This window comes from Leptonotus elevatus, chromosome 7 (assembly GCF_054856555.1).
Source record: "Leptonotus elevatus isolate MCC_2025b chromosome 7, RoL_Lele_1.0, whole genome shotgun sequence".
In the NCBI taxonomy this organism is placed as follows: domain Eukaryota; kingdom Metazoa; phylum Chordata; class Actinopteri; order Syngnathiformes; family Syngnathidae; genus Leptonotus; species Leptonotus elevatus.
Window position 1 is genome coordinate 8,308,112 of NC_141245.1, and position 27,766 is coordinate 8,335,877.

Genomic DNA, 27,766 nt, shown 5'->3' on the forward strand with positions numbered 1-27,766 from the left:
AATACATCAGCAGGGAAAGAGCAGCTGTTGTGATGCATGTACACATGAATGAATGCAGGCACCACAACACACACAAGCACCAATAAATATGAGCCGCAGTCCGAACTAAACGCGAGGATGTGAGCACTCATATAAACAGAGGAAAGCAAATAAATGTAGCTTATTACTTTTATCCCCCCCCCCATACTCACACACACACTTTTCTTCCAGACATAGCAGATAAAAGGCAAATAATGCAAATTTCAAGACATGTTTAAAGTGCCATAAATCATTCTCTAAAATATATATTTACCAATAACTATAACAAACTGACAATTACTGCTACACATGATTGACAGTTGCCGTATAAACTAACATCTATGGGAAAACTAGTCATTTAGCCAAAGTTAGCTAGCGAGCTTGGCTACTGCGTTAGCTCAAGTAGCAACTACAACCATGAATCGGTTGACAAGTTAACACTACAATCAAATGTTCCAAATTCCAAATAAACTCCTAACACGGCAGAATGAACAACGTTTACATTTATTCTGAGCGCAAGCATGGTATTTAATTGAACTGGTTGCACAAACGGTGAAATTCACCAGTTTACTAGCTATGCTATGCTAATATGTGTAAGACTACAAAATCAAAACAAACCTCTTCGGCTCAAAGGCGATATCCGTGTACATCATCCACAGCACAACATACGCTTACGGTCTCCTCGCATAGGACCTTGCCAAATAAACATACAAGTCAGTCTTCTAGGTTGCAACAATGGCTAGCTTCTATGAGCTAACGACATAACGCTTTGAAAAAAAAAAAAAAACACGCCTATTTTCGCTCAATATTTGAGGCCTCAGCGACGCTTCGAAGCACTGGCCGTTTTCCTGCTCTGCCCAGCCGCAGAAAGGGCGTCCAGCCTCGGCCACCTTCACCCAAACGTGTGTTTTGATTCATTACCTGGCGCACTGCAGTCGGCGCAGACCTCCGTCCGCTGTAGCTTTCTTGACATCTCGGAAATGTCTGAAATCGAGAGGTGGATGTCGGCGATGATGTGCTAGTTCGCCCTTTTCCCCCCGAGCCACAAGAGCGACGTCTGCCGTCGCCCGTCAACCGATGCGGACCCTCAATCCCCGGAAGCCGGCTGGGGCGAGAGGTTTTCCCGGCCGTCGGCTGACACTGACAGTTAAAATTTCCCGTACGCTCCGCCGGTTCATTCGCTACATACATTGGCAAAATAACATATTCTATATCGCATTTGCGAAAACATAACGTGGTTAATTCTATTGTGGCTGTGGAGAGCGCTTTCCGCAGTTAGTTCATGTCTGTAGCTGCAATGGCAGCATCTCGCCGAGAGACGGCAGCTCTCTACCTGGCTGCCACATGGCACACGCCCAACACCCCCTGCAATCTACCTGCCGTAAAAAAAACAATAAATGAATAAAAAAAAAAAAAATGAAGACTGGGAAAACAAAACAATACTGATTCCACTTCTGCACATTAAAAGCCTAAATGTACAAACAAAGCCTAGGGGAAAAGCAAAAAAATAAATAAATAAAACATTGTTCTTATTGATTTGCATACTGATACTGATAAAAAAAAAAATCATAATTTGTTGTCGATTGTTGTTCAATAATGTTGTAAATTGAAAAACATGAAGAGCTAAATTAACTAAGGATAACAACTAACAACACACCGAGTTGCTTGTTTTTTGTTTTTGTTTTTCAGATTGCAATCAGCCTTGGTATATTTCTGGTCTGGCATTTATTTGCCTAATTGCTTATTGTCATTCACTAAAAATACACCCATTTGCTCTTTTTATGCTCAGACCAGAAGCCATATTTTTTGCTCAGGCCAAAGCCATATCTAAGGCTTAAGGGAAATGGGAAAAAAATGAAATAAAACTATAGGTATCTTATATTATTTGTACACATTTGCTGTATAATCTCCTAGCAAAATACCCTGCTTAGATTACCAACACCGTACCCTCACAAACCAACGCTGCTAGAGTGTGGTGCTCGTGGGCATAACTAAACCTGTGAGCGAGAAATTTTGAGAATTGTTTCTGTATGAGAAGAATATAAGAGCGATGCCTGGAAAACTGAGTCAGTTTTGATCGTATTGTTCAAGAGTTGTATTTTACAAGAGAATTGTATTCAAGTGTCAAAGAAAGCTTCGCTATGAGAACAGTCTTTGAAACAAATATTTATTTATTTATTTAATGATTTTACATTAATTCCAAAATTTTACTCAAGTAAATACATTACAAGCTTTGTAGAAAATAGTAGAAATAGAAGTAGAAACATTTGATTAATTGTGATTAATTACGGACATTTGTGTGTTTAATTAGTTAAATAATTTTAACCGCTTGGCAGCACTACGCCAGTGTTGGCAACGACCATCACGGCTCACTTGTTTTCTGGGTTTGATCAAGTGTCATTTGTCAACTGAGCCCTGTCAAAAGGAAATGGCAAAATGGCAGCCCCCTGAGATGGACTAAAAAAAAAGAGTGGGTTTTGCCGCCTATTTCATATTCTACAAATGCAATATTAATCAGAATTTTGTGTTTCAACTAGTGGGAGTGCATAGGACATATTGTTGGAAAGAAACATTTTCACTTGACTTCCCCTTAAGTACATTAAGGAAGTGTTTATACTTTGTTATTTCCCACCACTGAAGAGAAACAAACCAGTACCTGCAAACTACAACTGACCCATTTTCTAATTGCCTCATTCAATATTACATATAAATAAGTGTCAATAAAATGTCCTTTAAAGAGGAAAACTGAATAAGGACATTTATCCTACAGGTGACAATTGACCTGAAGTAATGCTCTTTCATTAGGGCTTTATTTACTGTGCTGCGTGCCATATACGTCTGAGCAAAATAGATCTGTGATATACAGTATGTCGCTGTTCAATTCGAAGCAATTCATACTCATGCTGTAGTGCATTAAAAAAGATTTAGACTTCTTTTTGTTGCTGCTCCTTAAAGGTCACACGAGTGCCACAATTTTCCCAACTGATTCAAAATCAGCCAAGGGGAACTTGTTTTGTTTCAGTTCCAAAATATTGACTTTTTATTTAATTATTATATTTTTTTAAATATTTTTTTTATTTTAATTTAAAATTATTATTATATATATATTTTTTAACTTTTAATTTTTAACTTTACATTTTTAATTTTATTTTATTTAAAAAAATATTTTTATTTTTATTTTTGTTATTATTATTATTATTATTATTATTATTATTATTATTTAGTTATTTATTTATTCTTTTATTTTATTTTATTTTATTTTTTATCTTCTTCTTTTTTTTTGCTGCAAGAGGATCAAAGGCAAGATTATGGACAGAAAGTCAATAATGTGCAATGTTGCCAGAAAACCAAGCAGTCAAGTTATTCAGTGTCTGAAAAGACTGGTACTGATAACCTATTCTAGCTCACAGTTTCTTTATGGATTAGATTTGCATGATATCTGGGGGTTCTTTCCTATTTCTATTAGAGCATTAAATCCTACACCCATTTAGCCCTTGTTCTATACGGGTTGAGACTGAGCTCTGAGTGGTCAGTTCATCCGAGGGCTTCTCCTTCTAGGGGGTCCATCGTATAGCTGAAGATGACAAAACTTCCCATGGGACTGCATATTATTGTACAATGCCAACAAAGATTTAGCTAGACAGTTCAAATGGCCACTCCCTTTGACACGTATGATCAATTTAGAGTCTTCAATTAACCTAACGTGCATGTTTTTTGGAGCGTGTGAAGCCTATACCTGTTTGGAGTAAAAAGTCAAACACAGGACCACGAGGCAGAAACAAAACACATAGGCCACCTGTACTGCATATAAAATTATAGCGCCTAATTCATTGTTTTTAGTGGTTAGTCTTAAGTTACTGATTGTGTACTGGTTAATTCACCTAATTTCTGTGCACCAGTGTGGATTCAGTTTCATTTCCAAGTCATTAAGTGGCAACCAGTTTGGTGAAAGTCAGCCTTTCACTTATAGTCAACAGGGATAGGCATTACACTCCCTGAACCTCAAAAGCAAAAGCTGTATGAAAATGGATAGATTATTATTAGCCTACCATTGTTATTATCATGTCAGCTTTGTAATGTATTTTTTTAATGGTGTTTTCAATGTTTTATTGGTCTAGATGATATGTTTTATTGTCTTTATCTTACATTGGCACAATTGCCATTGCTTTTATGAAATGCATAGCACTTTGCTCAACCCTGTTTTTCATGTGCTTTAGAAATAAATGAATTTTAGAGAGAAGTATTTGGCCTCGAAATAAAAGAAAAGAATCATAAGGATGTGCATATAGGCATCCAAATGAAGCGTGCACTGCTGCTTGACGCTATTTACTCATTCCATATATAACATACGAGCTACTAACTTCCTCAATTCCATTCTGAGTGTTTGCTCATTATTCCTGCAGCCTATTTTGAGACATAAGTTCTATCACAGCATCCATCAGAGCGGATTGGCTGAGTATGAGCACATTTGCTTGCAGTTTGTCAGCGCATCTCAGTCAGCGGGCGGATGGGAGGAGAGAGGAGAGCAGAGAGAGGAGGAGAGATGTGTTTGTGGAGTAGGCAGGGGAGGGAGAAAGAGGCGACCAAGCGGGCGGTTAAGAAATAAACGCACGACCGAAGCGACCGCGTTATCAGCCAGGTTCTACTAACCAAACGCAGGGCGAGACTTCCGGACGACAGCGACATGATGATTAGCATCATTGTGTAGCGAGCGTCACTAACAAAAGTGTCCTTACCATCCACAGTGAAGACGGAAGAGGAGACAAACTATGAACGAGGATGATTTCTGCTAAGAAAACTCCGGAGAAGAGTCGCTATCCTGTCCACTATCTGGTGTGGCACAACAAGCACCGGCAGCTGGAGAAAGAGCTGACGGCCAACGAGCAGGTGAGAGCCGGAGCAGCCTTTTAAAACACATCTATTTAATATTCTGTACATAGGCCTGATTCTTTATTTGTGGCGTCTGTTTGGGCGTGTTTTGTGCACGCGCTGGAGCCAGTGGAGATTTAAAAGGTGGTGCAGGTGGCATCGCAACACTTCATCTCGCAGCTCGATAATTGCAGGTAGTGCTGATCATTGTTGGGATTAGGGCACTTGTAGCCATATTCGTCGCTTCATTGTGCTCTTGGTCTTTTTCCTTGTATCTTTTTAAAACACTGCTACTGCCATAGTAAACGTTGACGTGCATTTAGTTGGTTAAAACCTACTAAGCAGGTTTGTTTGAAGTTGTACGAGTTGTCTGAATCCTAAATGTATTTGACAGATGGCTTTATTGCTCATCGGGTGATAATGCAGTGCATGCATGTTGCAGCAACATTGCACCCACAACTCAAAACCTGATATTTATCTTTCCACCAATTGTGAGTGGGTGACACAAAGCACATGCTGTAGCGTGTGGGAGTACATAATATTGCAAGTACAATCCTAATGATTTAAAAACATGTTTTCACTTATTGTTTCAAAAGGACCACTTCAGTTTGGCCTTGAGGAAAGAGATCAACTATAACTCTGTGTGAGTGAGTTACATTTACCAGCACACATGTGAGTGGTGTCTTTTTTTTTTAAACAAATGCACTAACACTCAGTGTCATTATATAAGAGATTCTCTGCAGGATGGGTTTTGAGTGCATGCATCTGTCTCAAGGTGCCACACGCATTTTCCTACATACTGTATAGTTTACAACATGAACATCCACAACAATATGGAACTTTCTTTGAAGCAAATTATCTAACAGGGGCGTGAAAAGCAATGTTATTTTGTGGCTTGGCACATACTTGACACAGCAAATAATAAAAAGCATAAAAGAAGAGAATGGCAAAATCCATCTTTTAAAACTGGCTTTTATTGCATTTTGGAAACAGGCTCTTCATTTGTATATGGCTTATTGTTAATTACAGTATTGCTCTAAATTCTAAAATATCCAACCCTGTGCAATGAGTGGTGGTTTTCAAAATGTATGCTGAATCACTGATTAACATACTGTACATTCTTGTTAGCAAAGACAAAAGAAGGAAGCAGTAGTTATGTAGAATTGACTTGTATTTAATGAACCCTAAATAACTGACCAACTTCTTTCTTTTGGTATCTTCTCGGGGTGTGAATTGCCTAGTACCTGGCGATTCGATTCGTATCACGATTTATAGGTCACGATTTGATTCGATGAATCCCGATACGAATCTATAAATTGATTATTGCGATTTTTTAAAAACTCAAATTTAGAAAATACTAATCAGTGAACTTGTACATGTACACTGTAAGATTATTATTATTATTGTTGTTGAGAGAGCTCAGTATTGTTCATTCGGTAATTTTACCGATTTGACATGTACCGAATACCGAATGTACACTGTAAGATTTGTATGAAAATTTATTTATTTATCTGAAAATTCAGGTTGCAGTCTGTTTCATGTTTGAACAGCACTGAAATAAAATATTAAGGCTTAATGTTCCATTAATATAACATTCTTTCATGCTTAATGTGTAAATCCTAACCCTAAGTAAGACGTTTTGTTGAATATTCCCACAAAAAAATAGATGTTTAAAAATCGATTCGGCCGCATATTGAATCGATTCAAGAATTGCGCGCTGTAATATCGCGATATATTGCCGAATCGATTTTTTCTAACACCCCGAGTATCTTCGTAGATGTGAGCAGGTAAAAATTAGGAGTGCCCCGATACAACATGTTCAAATGTTCAAACAAAGAACAGTCAGTACATATAGGTATGAAAAAGTATGACCCATAGTCCAAATATTTGGGTTACATAAATTCAACCTCAAACATGAGAATGTACTGCACTTGAATGAGTGGGCTCTGTATGCTAGATCCAGATGCCACTGGATAAGAGCAGGAACAGAGACTGGAATGGTCTGCTTCTGCATGAGTGCTAATATCAGATATTTAGTATGTAGCCCAATATAACCCGATCCTACTTTTTTTTTGTGGCTAATATTGGACCGATATCCAATATCAATATCGGATTGAGACCCCTAGTAGAAATGATTTACTTCCAATGGAAGCGGCTCTTCTCATTCCTTTTTAGAAGCATAACGAACTCGCTGGAATCTGTGCAGGATATCGGCGCAGGATAAAAAGAAAAATTATGAGTTATTTTTCTGTGTTTATGTTTATGACTCTTTTTTTGTTTCTTTGTAGGGAAGCAACATTTCCTGGGTGTTTCGGTACTGTTGTATTATGTAATCTCCGTCACTATGCAGGCTTCCCATAGGACAAAAGCACCACTCAAACCGACACGAAAATCACGAGCGATAATAGCGAAAATAGGCCATTTAAACACACGCGCGCATACGTGCACGCGCACTGAAAAATACTCTCAGATCGTCATCCTGCCAAGTCTGATGTCAGATCAGAGCAAGGTGTGGTGAGGCAGGAAGACAGGTAGTAAAGCAGAACAAACACTGTTCCTCTCTTCCTCTGTTTACATGTAATCTATAAATATCCCTTTTCCAAAGTAAGAGCTTCTTGTTTAAAACAGAACTATTTATTGAGTGTAGGCACATTTCAAGCAAGCAGTAGGCCTACAAGTTCACATATGCACAGTTTGGTACAGTTGAGTCAACATCGCTTTTGCACACCCGTTTTTACAAAGAGTGTGGAGCGGATTGCTGAGTATCACAGCAGATAGGTGTATAAGCACTGTAAATAAATACAATGGCGTCATAGAAGGAATACAGTAAATTCAACATCAGTTCACAGCTCAACCAGAGTGCTCGTATTTGTCGAAACTACTTTGGCCGCACAGTCCAGAAAGATAGTGATGGCAAAATGAAGCTTCATGAAGCATTTGCGATACTTTTTGACTCCTCTAGATGGTGCTCTTGGTTTAAAGATAAAGGCAAGTGCAATGAAAATGGATTACATTTGCATTGCATCTTTGAATCATGAGTGCCATCTTGAGGAGTCAAAAAGTATCGCAAGTGCTTCATGAAGCTTCATTTTCCCATCACTACAGAAAGATGTGTAAACTGAGAACAATGAGGAACCAAAAAAGGAAACAATTATTTCCACCTGTAACTGTAACAAGTAAACCGCACAGATGAGTCCTATCGGAAGAAATTAATACACTTTAATCAATCAAATCAATTGTATTATATACAGTAGAATCTCAATAAAAACATTCACGTTTGTGGTTGTAAGGTGGCAAAGTGCAAAAAAAAAAAAGTTCAAGGGGTATGAATACTTTTTCAAGAAACTGTATGTTTTAAGATTATTGATGAAAACAGATGCAAAGACTGATAACTAGTACAACTTTTTTTTTTTTCATAAAATGGCATAATGTGACTCACTTTGGAGTCCGGTATGAGTCTCACTGTATAAAAACTCCTGCAGATTTGCACATTTGCAGTTTTTTCCTTTTCTTTTCAGATTATTTTCAATATTCAAAAAATTTTTTTTTTCATATTTTGGAGTGTTTTTATGGGCAGAATTTTAACACAGTATCAACTATCATGTAAACAACTGAAATTAATCTGTGTAAAGTTAATGCACAAGTTATTTTTTTACCTTACTAGGCAGGAGCAGCCTACCATAAAATGTTTGTCTCATTTAGAACTAAACCTATTGTGGTTCTGTGTTAGTTATTAGGGTTGATTGTGCCAAACAAGGCAAGGCAAGGCAACAAAACAAAAGTAGGTTACAAAATTTAGTAAAAGAACATACATTGACAATGTTAAAACATTAGACAGCAAACTTTAAAAAAACATTTAGCATAACACCTATAGTCACTTTGGGCACGCCCGCTGTCCATTTTTTAAAAAGAGCCCTAATGTTAGCCGAATCAATGGCAAAAAGAAAACAGGCACGCAAAAGAGGAAGAATATCTAATCAAAATCATTGTCATTTCCAGTGATATCAAACTCTTTGTCCAAGTGAACAGTGGGGAAACTGCATTATGTAAAAATAATTGATCTATAGGGCTTTTTAATTATTATTATTATTATTTTTTAATATCAATTACCGTAAGCCTACTTTTAAATCAAGACAGGCTCATGTGGAATCTATTTCCACTCTGCACTGATATACTATTTCTGATCAAACTCATTTATTGACAATCATCAGATATATGCAAGCACATTACTTTATTTATGTGGTGAATCGCTGCTTCAAACAGGCTTTCTGGGATATTATTCACAGCAGTCCGTTGGAGAGAAGTAGCAAGGTGATATGAGAGTAGTCCAATTTGAAGGATGCGGAGAGGAGAGAAAAGACATTTCTCAAAGATGAATCTACAGCTGTGCTCTCCTGTGTAAATAACCAAGTTGGCAGAAGCAGTGGAAAAGTAAAAGCGGGCAACATTTAAAGAATGAAGAAGAGGAGGCACAAATATGGCGATGAAGAGAAGAGTGGCTTGATCCGAAGCAGAGTCTGTCTGGCCTTAAAAAACACAGTAAAGACTGATGGGTTATCTCAAGAGAAAGTCGGGAAATGACCCGATGATCTCATCAAGCTCTTTCCATTGAGGTTTTTCATCCAGCTCTCTTTTTTCACTGTCACTGTCTCACAGTATAATTCAATTTAGCTCGCCAAGCATGGAATGGTGTGGAACATTAAACTGGCTTGTATTTCCATAACGAGGTGTGTAGATGGAATGGTGATAGCTGTGTTACCAGCATACTTAGTGTGACATCACAAGCCGCTTACACATTGACCAGCTTTTCTCCAGCTTTTTACAAGCTCGCTGTCCAGTACAGGTCGCGATGTGGACTTGGTGGTTGTACAAACCCGGGCTCAACTGAATTTACAGGCTACATTGTAGGCCTACCCCAGACATGGGGACTTGAGTCACATGAATTGACTCGAGTCAAACTTGCGTTACCATTTTTTTAGGACTTTGTGACTTGCTTGGTAAAAACTGGGGAAGGACTTGATTTTGACTTGGTATCCAAGAGACTCGACTTGACTCTGACTTGAACTACATGACTTGACAAGATCTCTTGATAGTGGGAAATATGCTTTTTTTTAAGACAGTTTGCATTTTTAGTAAGGTTGTTGTTTTTGCTCCAACCTGGCAACCTCGTTATCATTGTTCCGCACTTGCTAGTGTGAAGTGGCTACCTACAGTAAACACCAACGCCGACGGGGGCAGCTCTAAAGTTAGATTTGAATTGACGGATTATTTGGTCATTGAAAGTGGCAAAAATAGAATGGTTTATAACTCACAGAATGAAGACATAAAACAGCGACAATATCATTTGTCAGTTGGAAACCCAATAAGACAGGTAAGCTAATTTGTCAGGTCACAGTTATATTACAGTTTAGCTGGCAATACGAAGACTGGTTTGGGACCAGTAAAAACGACAGGATTTTCAACATGTAAGTACAGCTATGTAACGTACCTCGGGGTGGGATGCTTCACAAAGACGGTCCGAACCATTGGTTTTGACTGTTGCGATTCGTTTCGCAGGTGGGTGCTTGCTTGAGACTTGAAGGTTATGACTTGAGGCTTGCTTGTGACTTGCACAAAGAGAGAGCAATGTAACAAAGTAAATAAAGGACAGCAATGGAGGATCTGTCATCCATCATTTAATTGATCTTTTTTTGGCATGCGTCTGTTTTAAAAGAATAACTTTTATCTGTGAGAAGGCACATTTTAGGTTCACTTCAATTGCTGTTGTTTCTTTGTCAACCAATCAATGAACATAACGCGTCCAGCTCCACTCTTTGGGTGCCGTTTTTGCTGTTGGCTCCAACAGAAAGGTGCCAAAACATAGTTACACTTATTTTGGTACACTCTCCATGGTTAGATAGTTAGAACATGAACATGTGGGTAAGAGTGTTAACTTTACAAGCATGTGTAAATATGTGTGTAACTGTTGTGTGTTTAAATTCAATCTTGGCTTGGGTCTACCGTCTTTGTATGACGCTTGCATGATCTGCGTGTGAAGGCGTCCTTCCGTAATCCAAAATACATATTATATTTTTACACCCTTTACAACTTTGCTCTGGAATAGATCGGTTGCGTCCTAAACTGAAGCAAAAGATTGCTTAATGGAAGCAGGTGAGGTGTTAATGGTAAATCAGCACAAGATTTATCAGCTGACCGAAGGGAAAAGAGCCATTCATGATTGCTTACAGGTTTGTCTGTGACCGGCCTCTCATTTCCTCTTCTCCGACTTCTACCATCCTTCTTCCAGCATTGATTAATCCCACCCTCAGCCCTCTTACTTTCGTTGGTGTAATGAAACCCAAGTCCTAATTGCAGTGGAGAGAAGCCACAAAGACAAGCTACAATGGTTGGGGTCAGATTTAGTTAAATTGCAGAAAGCTTTTAACAGAAGGAGACAGAACAAGCTCAAGATTGACAGTAAATGATAAAAGCAAATGCAAATAAGATTCGATTGGTGAAAGAAAGAAAGCTTAGCAAGAGATGCAAGTCGGAACAAGATGTAGTAGATTAAAAAGCTGCAAGTGAAAGTGCAGACACTAGACATATGCCTCATGTGGGATAAATCCTTCATTCCTGCATCAGTGACCTTACTTTACAATATATACAACCTGTCCTCAGGTGCTTTTATTTCCATTTTGTGTGACCCTTGGTTTTATGTACCGTTTTATTAATGCTTCTTGTAGATTTGCAAGCTACCAGAAAGAAAGAAAACATCAAATAACTGAACAACTCCGGACCCTGAGACAGGAGAAGAAGAGCCAAATATTCCGGTTGCTGAGACAGTTCATTTACACCTTTCAGCAAATGTTGGCCTATCAATTAATTTTGAGTGTCCGCCATTCGGCAATCGTCAACAGTTGGAATGCCCTTCCGTCATCTTCACTCCATCAGTATTAGAAGACGAACCGCATTGGAATCGTCAATCCGTCATTCGTCATTCGTCATTCCTCTGCGAAATGGGCATCCATCAACGAGTCATTCGTCATTCGTCATTAAAATACTAGTACTGACGGTACTTATTGATGATTACATCGGAACACCTAATCCACACGAGGACTCAAGTCAAAGGGCGTGGCTGGACACAGGAGAAGGAACTGGAGCTGTATGAAGCTGAGCTTCGAGTCTGCCTCATTTGTTTTTAAGACACAAAAGGGTTAAAAAAATAAAAGATTCTGGATTCCATAATCGTGTGGACTTAATCAACATTAGATTAGGGTGACTAGATTTTCAAAACAAAAACACATAGTGTGTGATAAATTTCACCAAATTTCATCGCTAGCTAATTTTTGTTAATTGTGGGGGGGACCAAATAAATCGCTAATGCTAAGCTATTTTGGTTGACTGTTCAACATTATCCAACCTTATTTACTGGTCGCTAACATTGGAAATATACCGCTAGAAAGCTCAGCCTGCGTTGTCTGACTGGCAACTGGCGACCGCAGTGGATAGTAGGACTACATTTCCCATGATTCTTAGATGCAAAAGGAGGAAGAAGTTCTAGTTCCAGTTACCACCTGCTACATAAGTCCGTCCTGCTACAGATTAGTGCGGATGCAAATGAGAACGCAAACGTCAATTTGGAAGTAAATAGAAAGGAATTTAACAGTTAAATTCCATTTTAATGGGTTTATCGTATGAATCGCTATGACAACTGTGTGATTGACATACACATGGTAAAAAAAACGTGACGTACGCCAGGACGGGATCTCAGTAGTAGGACAAAATGATGTTGGTTCCTTCATTGTTGTCGGAATGCCCATCTCTGCTTTTCAGCAGCACGGCCTAAAAGGTGAGCTGCCCTGATACACTTTTTTGGGGTATGGCACCGTGTATTTTTATTTTAACAATGGCATGTCTTAACATAAAATGGAAAACACATAAACAAATCAGTGAGGTTTGTGTGCCTTCAAGTTTGTATGCATGAAATTAATGACTTCTTCACACTGCCACGTCTTCAACATTTCGGCATTTTGGGGGGTCTCCGTGCTGGAGTGATATTTTTAAACATTTTGAAGACATAAATCACAAAGCTTGGAACTGTCTCTCAGCATCTAAGAATTCATTCCTGAGCAACTGACAAGTATGAGAATATATTGCACGCCTATTGAACTGAAACATTCCACAAGGAATGTGACGCCAAGGCAATCTTTAAACTACAAGACATCAATTAATCTTGTGATTATTTGTGACTAATCAGAAATTGTGTCTTTGTTGATCACAGTTGTATTGGATATATGGGTTGCATTTTAAACGTGGTTTTTTTTTACCTTTACCGATAGATAGATAGATAGATAGATAGATAGATAGATAGATAGATAGATAGATAGATAGATAGATAGATAGATAGATAGATAGATAGATAGATAGATAGATAGATAGATAGATAGATAGATAGATAGATAGATAGATAGATAGATAGATAGATAGATAGATATTGGTATGATGACGTGATAAGATAACAGTAGTGCCAGTATTTGTATCTGTTATGTTCTGAACAGGTGTCAGCACCTTCAGATAAACATCAGTGCAACTCTGCTTTTGTTGGATTATTTTGACAGGCCCGTCTGACTTTTTTGGACCCTCTTCCCGTCTGACTTCTATGGAGATTAGGTGTGACAGACTGACAGTGAATAATATGCAGTGAAACATCAAAACACAAAATATTCTAAAATGTAGGTCAGCGTTTGCATTTTGAGGTTTAGTATAGTTTGCTTTTATTTCCTGCAATGCAATGTACAGCCCCCAATGCAAGTAAATCTCGACTCTGACGTTTTGTCAATTTGTTCTTTGAGTTATCATCCCTCGTTTGCTGTACTCATACTGCTGTCTGAGTTGGCAGTGTTTCATGGCATCTGTTTTGAAGAAATAAAACTTATTTTGTTACTCTTTTTTTCTGTCATCACTCTATCTCCCCATGTGGGCTATGCACAAATATTTTGGGGGAAATTACCTCTTCGGTGCGTATGCACATTTGTGTGTATGTGTGGTCTTGTTTTTGTTACATAGTGGGACCAACTAGTGATGGCAAAATGAAGCTTCATGAAGCACTTGCGATACTTTTTGACTCCTCAAGATGGCACTCTGATTCAAAGATACAATGCAAATGTAATCCATTTTCATTGCACTTGCCTTTATCTTTAAACCAAGAGCACCATCTAGAGGAGTCAAAAAGTATCGCAAATGCTTCATGAAGCTTCATTTTGCCATCACTAGGACCAACATTTCGACCACCCGTCTATGTGGGGCGTTTTTGCTGGGCCCCACAAGTTTAGACCTCTTTTTGAGGGTCAAGACTTGGATTTAGAGTTTAGATTTGAATTGGGTTATGATTGAGGTTAGGGTAAGGAATAGGGGTAGGCAATCATTTTTGATGGTTGGGGTTAGAGGAAGGGGCTAGGAAATGCATGTCGATGCGATGACCTCACAAAGATAGTCAAACAAACTTGTGTGTGGCTTTTGAATGAAAGATTGATGTTGGCCTAAGTACCTGCCAAGCTGCATTGGGCCACGAACTCAGTGAGTGAGGAAAGGGGGTGCGTGGTGGTGTGAGAGAAGGAGCAGATGCCATAGCTAGAAATGTGTATCAATAATGCAGTCGCCGATCTCACCACTGAGAGAGGGGGTGAACGAAAATGGACGATAGGAAGGGGGGAATTACTCGGACAGAATTTGACTGTAATGCACAGTAAAGAAGTCACTTAAAAGAAGATATCTGAAGTGCAACGTGATTATGGCAGTAACTAATTAACCAACATGTAAACGTTACACTTATTAGTGGCTAGAGTTTCACCTTATGATTAAAGCAAAAATTAATTGATGGTCCGCAAACAGCTGCAGTATACATAAATACAAATAATCAGTCTTTAATAAAGAAATTAGTTATACAGTACGGTTGTCTCCACAGTGCAGTGTGTTAGTTGCTTTTCAACATTTCTGCAGGTTGGTGTGTAATAACGGATGGACATTAGCACTTAGCAAGCCTTAAGTGGTGCTGTTGTCATAATAAGTGTTAATGTGTATATCTCCACGAAAAGATGTCTCTGTCTCTGGAAAGCTAACATCTGCTATGTTAATGGCACATTCAAACAATAACAGCTTATTAAAAGACCTAATAAGTAAGCTTTTACTTGAACATCCCCGAAGAGCAGAACATAAATGGAGTTCACACATTGCCAAGGGTTAGAATTTGTTTGTTTTTCAGGCGTCTGTTTTGACTGCCATTGTCTCCATGAATGTATCTTAAATGGATATACATGCAGGAGTTTTTGCGATTTAATTCAATGGTAAAAAAATAAATAACCAAAGGTTTTGGATACTAAAGCATACTAATAACCTTTAAAGGGGAAGTTAACACAAATTATTATTTTATTTTTTACAATATGTTCTATGCAGCCCCACTAGTCTAAATATGGTATTCTGGTTGATGTTGTGTTAGTTTAGATTAAGATTAGATGAAACTTTATTGTCATTGTGCCAAGAAGTAGCAATGAAATTGGTGTGGGCTCTCCCACCCTCAGTGCAAAAATAAAAGGTAAAGTTCAAACATATTTACATTGGCAAAAAGAACAACAAAAGAACATTAAAATAGTAAAGCACTGAGGTGAAGAGCTCCAAGCCGCTGCGTCCATGCACGCCGCCATAACAAAGCGAAATAAATAAATAAAGTGGAATATGAGTTGAGCAGCAAAATCCCGCCGTTTTTATCCATCTCAGAGGGCGGCCATTTTACAACTTGCTGCCAACTGAAGATGACATCAATGTTACTCAGGTCTCACGTAACAACCAATCACAGCTGAGCTTCAGAAAACAGGAGAGCTGTGATTGGTCACTACTTGAGCCCCTGAGCAACTGTGATGTCATCTCCAGTCGACAGCAAGTGTCAAAATGGCCGCCCCCTGAGATGGATACAAACGGCTGGATTTTGCTTCATAACTCATATTCCACAAATGTAATATTAATCAGAATGTCATGTTTAGACTAGTGAGGTCACATTTAACATATTATTGTCAAGAAATGTTTACGGTTGAATTCCACTTTAAGTATGAAATGATGATGATCAAGCCCACCTTTTCAAAAGCTTAATAATGAGCACAGGGTTATTGTTCCATATGTTTTCTTATGCCACCAGTTAAATTTGGTGTGGTCAAAATCCTCCCCACGTTACTTGGAGGTGTACTTACATACAGTAACGGCCTCTCTTCATTGAAAATTGAGTGAGGTGCTGGTCTACAGCCTATTAATGATCTATTAAGTAATCCCTCATTCAGGTAATGTGTTAGAACCAATTTCAGACAATTCCAGTTTTATAACTTTAAGAGATCATTTTTTTAATGGAGGCAAAGAAAGGTTGGATGAGTTTAATGAGACATCATCAAACTAGAACAGGTAATATGAGCCTGAAGGCTCTCTTTGACCGGGCTCATTTAAACTGGTTGGTTTCCTTGCACAGACCCAGCTTTTAAACATAGTCCATAAAAATATCAACCGGCACCCCTAATGATAAAAACCCAGGACAGGTTTCAGCTTTGGTGGTTCCTAACCAATTTCCTTTCATCGAAGGGTGACCAGCCGCTCGATTCTTCTTCCACACTCTAGAAAAGTGGTGACACATTCAAATGACTTACAGTCTCTACGTTTGTTTGAATTGATGATCTTGGAATCTGCAGTCATAGACAGCAGAAATGGCTGAAAAGGCATTTTGTACTGTAAATCTATTTATTTGATAGCGTTTACAATCCTAGTTGGACTTTGCCATAGTTCTGTCTATTGGTCGATCAAATGAGTCCTTTTTATGCTGGCGAGACAGAAACTGCAAGCTGCAGTCAATCAAGGTCATTAATGAGGAGTTAATAGGGTTTGGCCTTGTCAAGTTAAGACATCCTTGAACCTTCAGCACCGCTTAGTCAAATGTCTAGGTGAATGTATTGCGGATGTAAAAGCCAGGCTTGATATGACATTCATTCCCATTATGAGTGTAAATTATTTCTGACCACAGCTGCATATTTTCTTCCCGGTTCACTTCCTGTAAATGCAATGGCAATGTGTCTTAATACTTTTGTCAAGGAAGAAAATGTTTCCTCCAGGGCGGCCCGCTGAATTTCAACAGAACCAACACAATCAAGATTCATGGTGGCCATAGGATGCCCACATATTAGCGATGAATCAATCACTGGAAATATTTTTTTTCTATATTAAATCAAGGAGGACATCAACCCAATCAAAAGCAAAGCTGATTTACGTGTTGAAATTTTTTGAATATTAATGACAAAACAGTTCAAAATCTTAGTAATTATCTTGAAAACCTGATATAAGGCCAACAAAAATTATATATATTTTAAAAATCTCCACAAAAAAAAAATAATTTCAATAATACCTTCAATGGTACCGATGCATGTGTGGCCTGCTTCTGTCAATTGTGCCACCTTAGCTAAAAATAACAACACGGTTATTTGTGAGACAACAAAGAGCTGACATGAACTCAAATAATGTTTCAAGCCTAAATATGTCTCATTTCCAATTGATGTTTTAAATAGTAATACTTTGTGAGGAAAGACAAGAAAAGAAATCCTCCCTCCACCTTCCTTCTTCTTTTGTTCGTTTTATGAGCAAGTGATGACAACAACACACAACCGTTTTGTTCAGTTAGTTTTAAAACTAAACAAATTTTTATGTAATCAACAATATTTATTTCTTAAATTCACATTGTGTATTACTGCAAACTGTGTTTTATTGTCTGGAAACATTTTCAGTGAGGCAATTTCAAACAAATATAAATGTAAATTTAAACTTAGCATTTCGAGGCATCAAATAGGCTATCAAGGTTTTAAAAATAAATAAATAAAGAGGCTTTAACAGCCTTTGTGCAACTTTACTGGAACAGCATCGTGTCTGTTTAACGAGTTTAGTTGTTGAATAGTGGATCTTTTATTCATGCATTGAAAATATATTAGGAAAAATGAAAATTACAGTTTTCCTCCATAGCTTTGGCACATTTCTTGAAACTGAAGTTAGATTTTCAAAACTGCAAGCTCATTTGGCCAAACAGACTTACATTTGTGCACAACCTATCCGTTCAATAGCAAAAGCACATATATATCCCAAAACTGCTCACACATGCTTCACGCCAAGTTCCTTTCCCAACTAAAGAGTCGGTACAGTCACAACTGCAAAGATCCTTCTCAATTGCTTTTGCCAAAAATAACTTGGATGATTTTGCACAACTCTTTGGATCATCTGCAAAAGCTCATATCTCTCACAAAACAGCTCACCTATGTGTCAAAATCAAGTTTCTATGTCATACAAGTAGTCAATGCATCGTCCCTTTGGGATTGTGTGAGCACTGCAAGTCAAAATGATTAGATGTTTTGTCACAACAGCAGGGGTTCCGCTAACAAAATACAATTACTGGTATGTATAAAACTGAGGAGAAAAAAGGGTTTTAAAAGAACAATTTTCAAAGTTTGCGGTTTGACATACTCCACTCACAGTCAAGGAAATTGTAACACTTTTTAGTGACACAAAGTTACTTACACATTAGAGTGCAACAAAATAAAGTATAAGTCAAATTCTGTATGTTTATGAAAAACCAATAACTAAAATTATATCTAGCGCACAGCCTAAATGTCGAACCAACTTTTGTAACACTTTCACTAGTCACTATCATCACCTTCCCCCTCTTGGCCATTGTGAGTGTCTCAACCATCCTCTACACCAGGGGTGCTCAAGTTCGGTCCTCGAGAGCCCCCATCCGGCCTGTTTTCCATGTTTCTCTCCACTAACATACCTGATTCATGATCAGGATCGTTATCAGGCTTCTGCATCGCTTTGCTGATTAGCTGATCATTAGATTCAGCTGTGCTGCAGGAGGGAAACATGGAAAACAGGCTGGATAGGGGCTCTCGAGGACCGAACTTGAGCACCCCTGCTCTACACTGATTCCCTGATGAGAGGACCACGATGGAAATTCACATTTTGATTTTGCATATTATGACGTACACACTGAAATCCTGCTGACATGTTTTGGAGAGGACCACTATTAGACTGAAAAAACAACTAATCCAGCTCGATCAGCAAGATCTATTCATTTGGAAAATGTGCTAAATGTGGGCACATTGTGCTAACTGTAGGCTAAATGTACACAACCATTTGCACAGATCCACTGAGGCAATTGAGACATGTACTAAGACATTGGCAATTTGATGACAGCAATGAGAAATGCCATTCAGTTGACACCAATTGTAAGGTGGTTTTGGGATTTGTCCATGGTATTTTGAAAATGTCATCTCAGTTTCAAGAAATGTGTCAAACCTATAGAGAAAAACTGTAAAAGTGCGTATTTCGCCTGTATTTTGTCCATATTCAAAATGTTGTCATATATGTGGTTAGGAAGAATTTGCCCATCCCTGATCTAACAAAAGAAGATAAAGCACACGTTAACATGTTGAGAACATGCAAACTTCGCACAAGTAGGCACAAACCAAGATTCAAACTCTGAATCTCATGATAATTAGGCATTCATGTTAACCACTGTGCTGCCCTTGCCCTTTTATATGTCATATAAAACACTATTCTATGATACACATATGGCACTTGCTGTGTCTGCCTCCGCCTTCCCACGTTTCTGTTTATTCTTTCCCGGCATCCACTCATCTGCGTTCCCCCTCAGGCTCCTCTTGGCTTGTGTCTCTCCAGCTCCAGACCTCAACCTCTCTGCTCTGGTATCCATAGTAATTGAAATGAAGTACAGCTATAAAATAGGCTTAAACAGCTAATCACCAGAATTACAGACACCCTAAAAAGGGGAGGACATTGAATGAATGTTTGGCTGTGAGACACTACGGGCTTGATTTACTAAAGGTTTCCGCGTGCAAAAGCAGATGCAAACTTGATTGTTGACACAAACAGCTAAATTGCACAATTGAAGCTGATGTACTAACCGGGCGCACCCAGAATTGCATCTGCCAAATGCACAATCAATCCTGAGATTAATCGGCATTTAAAAAATTCCTTTCAAGTTAACTTTAGTGTGCAATTCCGTGCATTCGGGTCATTTGGTTTCAGCGACAATTGGTGGTGGCCTCTCTCAGAGTGGTTTTTGGAGTGTGCTTCCATGTAGTGCATTCACTATAATAATTTTTTTAGAATCGATTAATCTATCGATTATTCAATCGACTAATCAGTGTATTGTATTACAAAAGCATTTTCCCTGATTACTGTTTATTAACCAGTGATTGGTGTTTATTTTGTACTTCATATCCATATAGTGATAAAAAAAAAAGAGGATTGATGTTGTAGTATGTTACCGATTCTGTCATTGTTTTCCAAAGTAAAAACAGATGTTTGCAAATGTCTTGTTTTGATTAAACAAAGAAGATAATCAGGCTTCTTTCATTAACTGCAGAAATAAGTGAGCAATTACTGTTGATATGCTGAAATCAGGGGGATTTGGACAATTTTACTTAAAAAAATGGCTCCAAACTTTACTCGATTATTAAAATAGTTATACGCATATTTTCGCTACATGTGGGCCAGCCCTAAATTAAATTGTTCCAAAAAATAACATGAATGCAAATGGGACGTGGCAACACTTTGCCTGTATGAGTTCTGGACGTGTTATATCTACCTGTTTTGCATATATATTGTTCCCAGAATGCATTGTGTGTCGCAGGTAATGAAGTTATAAGGACGTTAATCCTTGTCATATGTATATTTGTTCTCCCAGCAATTGAATTTGTGTCATATTTAACACGTTTATGTCGCGTATGACTTAAAAAATAAATAAATAATTAAACAAACCGTGACTTCAGGTTGTGTGTAAAATAATGACATCCGGGACGATTCTGTATACAAGTTGCAATGCTCATCTGAGGACTGCTTGTGAAATGATGCATTTATACGTTTTGATTGTGGCCGACTAATTAATTAGTCCGACATTACAAATGAATTTTTACTCGCGGGCCAGATTAACCCCCTTTGTGGGCCTGATCCAGCCCGCGGACCGTATGTTTGACAATTCAATCACTTTTAATTTTCGACAGTGAAAACTATCAGAGCCACCTAAAACGCAAAAGACTAATTTCCACCATATTTGCAGCTGTTGCCCACAGTGCACACAATCTAAGTAAGATCTAAAAGTGTCACGTAAAGGCAAAAAATAGAAGCTCTTCCTCTTCTATGACTTACAATATATGTTTATTTCTGTCATTTCTGTTCCGTTATACTTGTCCGCAAAAATAACTTTCTTCCACAATGACCATTTCCATTTTGAACGGTAACATATCCAAGTCTTGCTATAAATATCCAACCTCATTGTTAAACAATAGAATGGACTGTAAAATGCTTCCTGTGACTTTGATAGTTCTTCACAGTCACGCAGCTCAGCCATATGATGTCCGCAGTGTCCTCAGAGACACGATAGACGACAGAGAAAGTGGCTTCATTTGCATATCGTGCCCAGCACACACAAGCAAACTGACGTCTGTCTTGCTTCTCCTGCATTGCAACGACGTTTCCTCTGCTTATTCCCCGGTCGACATCGGCACCCGAGGGAGTCTCTCTTCTTGTTCTCTCCTTCAGCTCACTTCTCAGCATCCCTCATTCTCCCCCTCGCTGCATGCTCTACTTTCCAGCTCCCCACTTCTCCCATTCTCTGTTTTCCATCACTCGCAGCAGCATGTCATCCATATTTTCTCCTTCCAGATTTGATCACCGACCATGTCTCCATGGTGGCCTCTTAAGCGAATAGATGGATAGTGAGCAAATAGATATACTCTATCGAGTTATGTTGAGCAAAGCATTATGAATAGCACTTTGTAAGCTGCCCATCTGTCTGCATTTGATTCTAGTTGGCACTTCAATGTGTTGCTGTTTAATGGTTAATATATCAATAGGAGAATCATTCTCCACTCACATTGCATGTAGCTTGCATCATAACGGTTAAAAGTACATTTGCCAGTCACTTCATTCATCTTAAAACACAAGAACTAATTTATAAAATCACAATTCCAATCTAGGAGTGACATGATGTACGTGACTGGTAGAAGGATGGTGGACCCAAATGTTGGGAAGCAAGGCAGCAATGAAGTGCAAGAAGAGGAACTTTAAGAACACATAGTGGGAAAGGTGAGGCAGGATGAGCGTGGACTGGTCGCCACGACTGGATAAGACGAGCGTGGACTGGCCGCCACGACTGGAAAGGATGAGAGTGGACGACTGGTCGCCACGTCTGGACAGGACGAGAGTAGACTGGTCGCCACGACTGGACAGGACGAGAGTAGACTGGTTGCCACCACAAGAGTGGACTGGTCGCTACGATTGGGCAGGATGTAAGAAGACTGGCAGAATGTGGGCGACGCGGCTGAACGAGGACGACTAATTCTGCGACGAGGGCGACTAGTCTGCGACGGGGGCGACTAGTCTGCGACGGGGGCGACTAGTCAGCGAGGATGACTAGTCAGCGACGAGGGCGACTAGTCAGCGAGGACGACTAGTCACTGACGAGGGCGACTAGTCAGCGACGAGGACGACTAGTCACTGACGAGGGAGACTAGTCAGCGAGGAGGACGACTAGTCTGCGACGAGGATGACTAGTCACCGACGAGGGCAACTAGTCACCGACGAGGCCCACTAGTCAGCGACGAGGGCGACTAGTCAGCGACAAGGATGACTAGTCAGCGACGAGGACGACTAATTTGAGATGAGGACGACTAATCTGAGACGAGGACGACTAGTCTGCGACGAGGACGACTAGTCTGCGACGATGGCGACTACCCTGCGAGGACGACTAGTCAGCGAGGACGACTAGTCAGAGTGGAGGACGACTAGTCAACGATAAGGGCGACTAGTCAGCGAGGAGGACGACTAATCTGAGATGAGGATGACTAATCTGAGACGAGGGCGACTAGTCTGCGACGAGGACGACTAATCTGAGACGAGGACGACTAGTCTGCGACGAGGACGACTAGTCTGCGACAAGGACTACTTGGTAAGCTGTGGCGATGATGGTGATTTGACGGTGATGAAGACTACTTAGTGGTGACGACGAAGGCTGCTTGGCTGTGAGGAGGAAGAAGACTTGGTTGAGACGAAGGCGACTTGGTTGAGACGAAGGCGACTTGGTTGAGACGAAGACTAGCTGCACAAACTTCCACACGTACAGTAACATAGGCAATGCTCGCTCCCACACTGACAGGACAAACACAACAGAACTAAATACACCAATACTAATGAGACACACCAAGTGGTTGAGGGCACTGATTGGTCACACACAGGGAAGGGCAGACACACAGGTGGACGTGGTTAGACATAACGAGACATAGGAAGAAACCAGAAACATGAGACAAAAACAACAAAAACACCCACAAAAAACGAAAACCCAATCCCTACAAAAGCTAAACACGACAAGGAGTTGCGATTGACTGGTGACCACGCCATTGTGTACCTCGTATCTCACTCAAAGTCATCTGGGATAGGCTCCAGCTCACCCTCAATCCTAATAATTAGGAGAGACAGCATAGAAAATGACTGGAGGATCTCAAACATATGGCCTGCGGTCCAGAACTGGACCATCAGTGGTTCCAATCTGAGAGCACAAATGGCAGTTTTTCACTAAAATAAAGTGTTGTTGCTAATTTTGTCCACTGGAGGGTGCACTGATGACCACTTTAATGAAATGTGGCCATAAGAAAAAAAAAAAGTACTTATTTTTGTTAAGAAATGTCAGAATTCTCTAGGGAAAGATTTCCAGAATGTACTTTTGTTATTTATAGCTTATTAGGCCACGGACATACTGGCCGGCACACTTGAGATCAAATTTGGGTGAAAGTGGCGCTCAAATTAAAATGAGTTTGACACCCTTGGTCTAAAAGTACTGTTAAATCTGATCACATCGACCAGGAGTACTCTTTTCTCGACATAAATTCCTCCAACAGAACAGCTTGGCTAAACCGCAAATTATTCTATGGTGAAAGGGCAGCATAACAAACTGCTAATATTATTGTAGTGATGTATTAGTAGATGTAGTGATCCTATACCAATACTTTTTTTTTCATCAAGAATGTATGATTCAGATGCACACCAGAATGGTTTGACTTGGGCTTTAAAAGCAGATGGCGAAGGAGCGCGCCTAATGTGATGTTCCAGATACTTGGGAGGTTGAAATCTGCAGGAAGCATCAGAGCGTTTGGGGAACTACCAGACGTCATGTTTCAATGATGGCTTCCACTTTTCTAATGCTCACAATCATGTCAGAGAGGAATTTGACTGTCAAACCATGAGAGCTGTTTTCAATGGAACGGATGCAAATTGAAGATGAAAGAACAGATCAAGTCAACATTACTGACATTAGACAAATATCACCTTCTTGACAATAATACATAAAAAGATACATGGCACTGTTCACAATGTAACACAGTAGAAACAAACGGTCTCTTGTGATGCTTGCAGGCATATGTAAATCACGATTTACTGGGTGTAATTGAGACCTCGATTTGAGGATTTTCCGATGGTGAAATAAATACATGCTTGGCAAATGTGTGGAAAGATAATTCAGGCTCATTTAACGATTTTACTCTTGAGCCAATCTTCAGGAAGCCGTTCACACTGTGTGCCAACTTGTTAAATATCCTCACTAAATGGAGATGCTTACTCTTGTGCTCGTGGGAGCGAAATGTACTTCATTTGCCTTCTGTAAGGGGCCAATCAAGGAGAATATATTTGATAGTCTATTGAATGAACTTTACAACCAGACCAGACACTCAACATACACCATGGACCAAAGTCACGATATGTAAATATGTGAAAATATATCATAATAATAATAAGTCACACCCCTTCTGGGCTGGGCCGGTGTGCTAACTAATCCGAAAATGGCTTTATGGAACTTGGTGTATGCTCTAGTCTGGAAGTAGTTGATTCTATGAGGTCCAGTTCAACCCCTGCGAAATGAATACATAATGCCTCAATGATTGTTTATGTATTGTACTGTAAAGGTCACGATGATAAAAATAGTTTGAGGTTAAGCATTATACCTCATTCCCGTTTGTGAAATATTTAAAATAACACTAATTCCTTTAGATTGTTGCACAATGTCTTTCTCTCTCTTGAATCATTTCTACTCAAGTGATATTTTTTTTATTGTGACTTTTTTTTAAACTCCTCTCTCTCTCTCTCTGCCTCTCTCTTTATTTATTTTGTTTGTCATCTTTTGTTGTAAATATATATTTTGAAATATTTATATATATATTTTGAAGTTTCAAAAACTGCTAATAGAGTGACACAAGCAGAAAGATAAGGTCGTGTTGACACGCTGCTAAATACAACAACTCAGCTTATAGATGTTGAGCCTTTTGTGTGTTTGTATGTTGCACAAATCATTGAAAAAGTAAGTGCTTTTTAAAAATTTAAAATTCAATCTTACGGTGATTAAAAAAAAAAAATGCTTTTAAGAAAATGAGTTGTAGAACCAGGAGAGACTCTGGTCGAACCGGAGGTTTCATGTAGAACAGCCCCGGCCCAAAGTAAGTAAGACACTGCAGCAGTGTGGCGGCCGTAATCATCAGCGTGTCGACAGTTCAATTAGCACCTGTCACCAGCTCCCTCTCCACCTCTCTGCTGTCAACTTCTTGGTGATGTTTCTTTTTATATTTACATTCTCTCCCACCTTCTGAGACGCACGCTGTTACGCATTTAACCCAGATATATAGTCTACTGTCTGATGTTACATCACTTTCTTTTCTCTTTCTATCTGCATACTTCTCTCTCTCTCTCTCTCTCTCTCTCTCTCTCTCTCTCTCTCTCTCTCTCTCTCTCTCTCTCTCTCTCTCTCTCTCTCTCTCTCTCTCTCTCCCTCCCTCCCTCCATCCAGACTGATTTAGAGTGTGTAGATCCCCGGGGTCGAACTCCTCTCCACCTAGCTGTCACACTGGGCCACCTGGACTGTGCCAAAGTTCTGCTGCAGCATGGAGCTGACGTCAGCAAGGAAAACCGCAACGGCTGGACTGGTGAGTGTCTTTTATTATGTTTATTTCATTGATGTGCCTAATGTATTATTGGGCGGGAATGTGTTTTAGAATTTACCGTGGATATTATGTACCTCTCTTTCATGGCTAAAAAAAAAAAAGGTTGTACAAGCATCTTTAGGCTTAATGATTATTCCATCTACTTTTGGAGACTCATTTCTTCTCAGCTAAAACCTTTGTTTGCTTTGTGTGTGTGTTTTTAAGACAGTGTGCAGAATTTTTAGATTTTTCAATATTAATTCATTTTAAAAAACCCAATATCAATTTCAATAATCTGCAAGAAAATATTTTCTATCACATCAACATTCATGTTTAAATATATATATATATATACATATATATATATATATATATATATATATAAAATGCGCTTCCAACTTAGGTCATTACATTCTATTAGTTCACCAGTAGATGACACTAGATTCTACACACTGTCCCTTTAACAGGCTAGTGGAAGTTAGCATAGATGTTGCAAAAATGGGTTAATTATAAACCTTCAACTGCTGCTTTAACACACAAGGAACAGCAACACTTACAAACAGAGCAATTAATACATACGCTGCTCTGTGGGAACAACGACTATCGCTAGAGCTTATTGTTGGGGACCGTCTTTGCCTCTTTTTCTTGCACTCTTATGCTGCTTCCCTTCAAGTAGATCTCAGTGCTGCCGTACAACACATTGTTGCGGAACTTTGAGGTATTCAATTCGGATTTGTCCAGTTTACTGCAAAACCCCCCAAACGATAATTGCTTAAAAATCTGCGATATAGCATGGGTGCGAACAATTACCGGATATAGCTGGGGCTTAGTTTTCACCGAAAACATAAGCGGAATAATGGTTCAAAACATATACGGTACATAGAGAGAGGGTAGCGGGTAATAAAGATCAATAGTAAAAGTTTATTTTCACACAAGTTGACAAGGACAAAAGCATTATATTGATTTTAGCCATTCATGCATTGTGAATGTACCCGCCCATTTTTGACCCGATTGCATTCATCAGACCCAGTTCAGTGAAGTTCGTCTTTTATTGCCAATCACCAGTTCAAATCAATACGCCAATTATCTTTGGTTGTCAGCGAATGGTTTATTAAAAACAAGTAATGACGATCGGCTCAGTTAATTGATCCTATCGAACACAGATGTATTATCTTATCTTTTTACCTATAAGACGACTTAATTGTTATTCTGCACGAGTAAATCACTTTGGATTTAAAACAGCTGCTAAATGATTTGATGCAAATGCCTGTCACTGCTGACTCTCACTTTAGTCAATCAGCTCTCGTTAGCAAACATTATGCAAATTTGACATGTCACCTTGTGATGAACTGACCTGCGTTTCTCAAGGCAAACACACCAGGTTACCAAGTACAAACATGTGACAAATATGAATTGATTCTCCATGATACATGACCATTTTTCCTCATTCACCATGTACTGTATCTACAGATAGAATTCTGATCTGAGCAATGTACCAAAGCAGCTGAGAAAAAAAAAGCAAAACAAAAAAGTAGAAATGTGAACATAGTACATTCTCCTTAGGGAAAAGTGTGAATGCATTGTTGTCGTAATTACAGTGAAGTCTTCCTTCACCCTCGTTCCTGGCTTGTGAGCAACAAATTCTCACCCACATCACAACTATCTTTTCTTTCCATGAGCTATTTCATGGGTTTAGAAACATGATGGTTTTATTATAGCTTTGTTTTAGTGCCAAGCAAGCTGTAAGATTAGTAGCAAAGCGGCTACCTGATGAATGAGTTCAAAAATGCACTTACTGTGTTTATAATACAGAATTTTCCTTCGACCTACTTCAGTTTCTGGCT

At 39.1% G+C, this 27,766-nt stretch overlaps 2 protein-coding genes across 5 annotated transcripts in view; one reads left to right on the forward strand and one right to left on the reverse strand.

The window, feature by feature from the left end:
* The window catches only part of git1 (G protein-coupled receptor kinase interacting ArfGAP 1), a 31,428-nt gene extending 30,102 nt beyond the window's left edge, over positions 1–1,326 (reverse strand). For 3 of the 4 annotated variants that reach the window (XM_086080653.1, XM_086080655.1, XM_086080652.1), the window contains exon 1: positions 940–1,326. In XM_086080653.1, coding sequence (XP_085936779.1) covers positions 940–991 — 52 coding nt within the window. In that variant the 5' untranslated portion in view covers positions 992–1,326. Of the gene's footprint in view, positions 1–636; positions 876–939 lie in introns of those variants that run through there. The other variant, XM_086080654.1, reaches the window with a different exon arrangement.
* A 3,175-nt stretch (positions 1,327–4,501) lies between these two features.
* The window catches only part of ankrd13b (ankyrin repeat domain 13B), a 45,868-nt gene continuing 22,603 nt past the window's right edge, over positions 4,502–27,766 (forward strand). The window contains exons 1-2 of the mRNA XM_086080894.1: positions 4,502–4,905; positions 25,790–25,925. Of these exons, the coding sequence (XP_085937020.1) occupies positions 4,798–4,905; positions 25,790–25,925 (244 nt within the window). The 5' untranslated portion in view covers positions 4,502–4,797. The remainder of the gene's footprint in view (positions 4,906–25,789; positions 25,926–27,766) is intronic.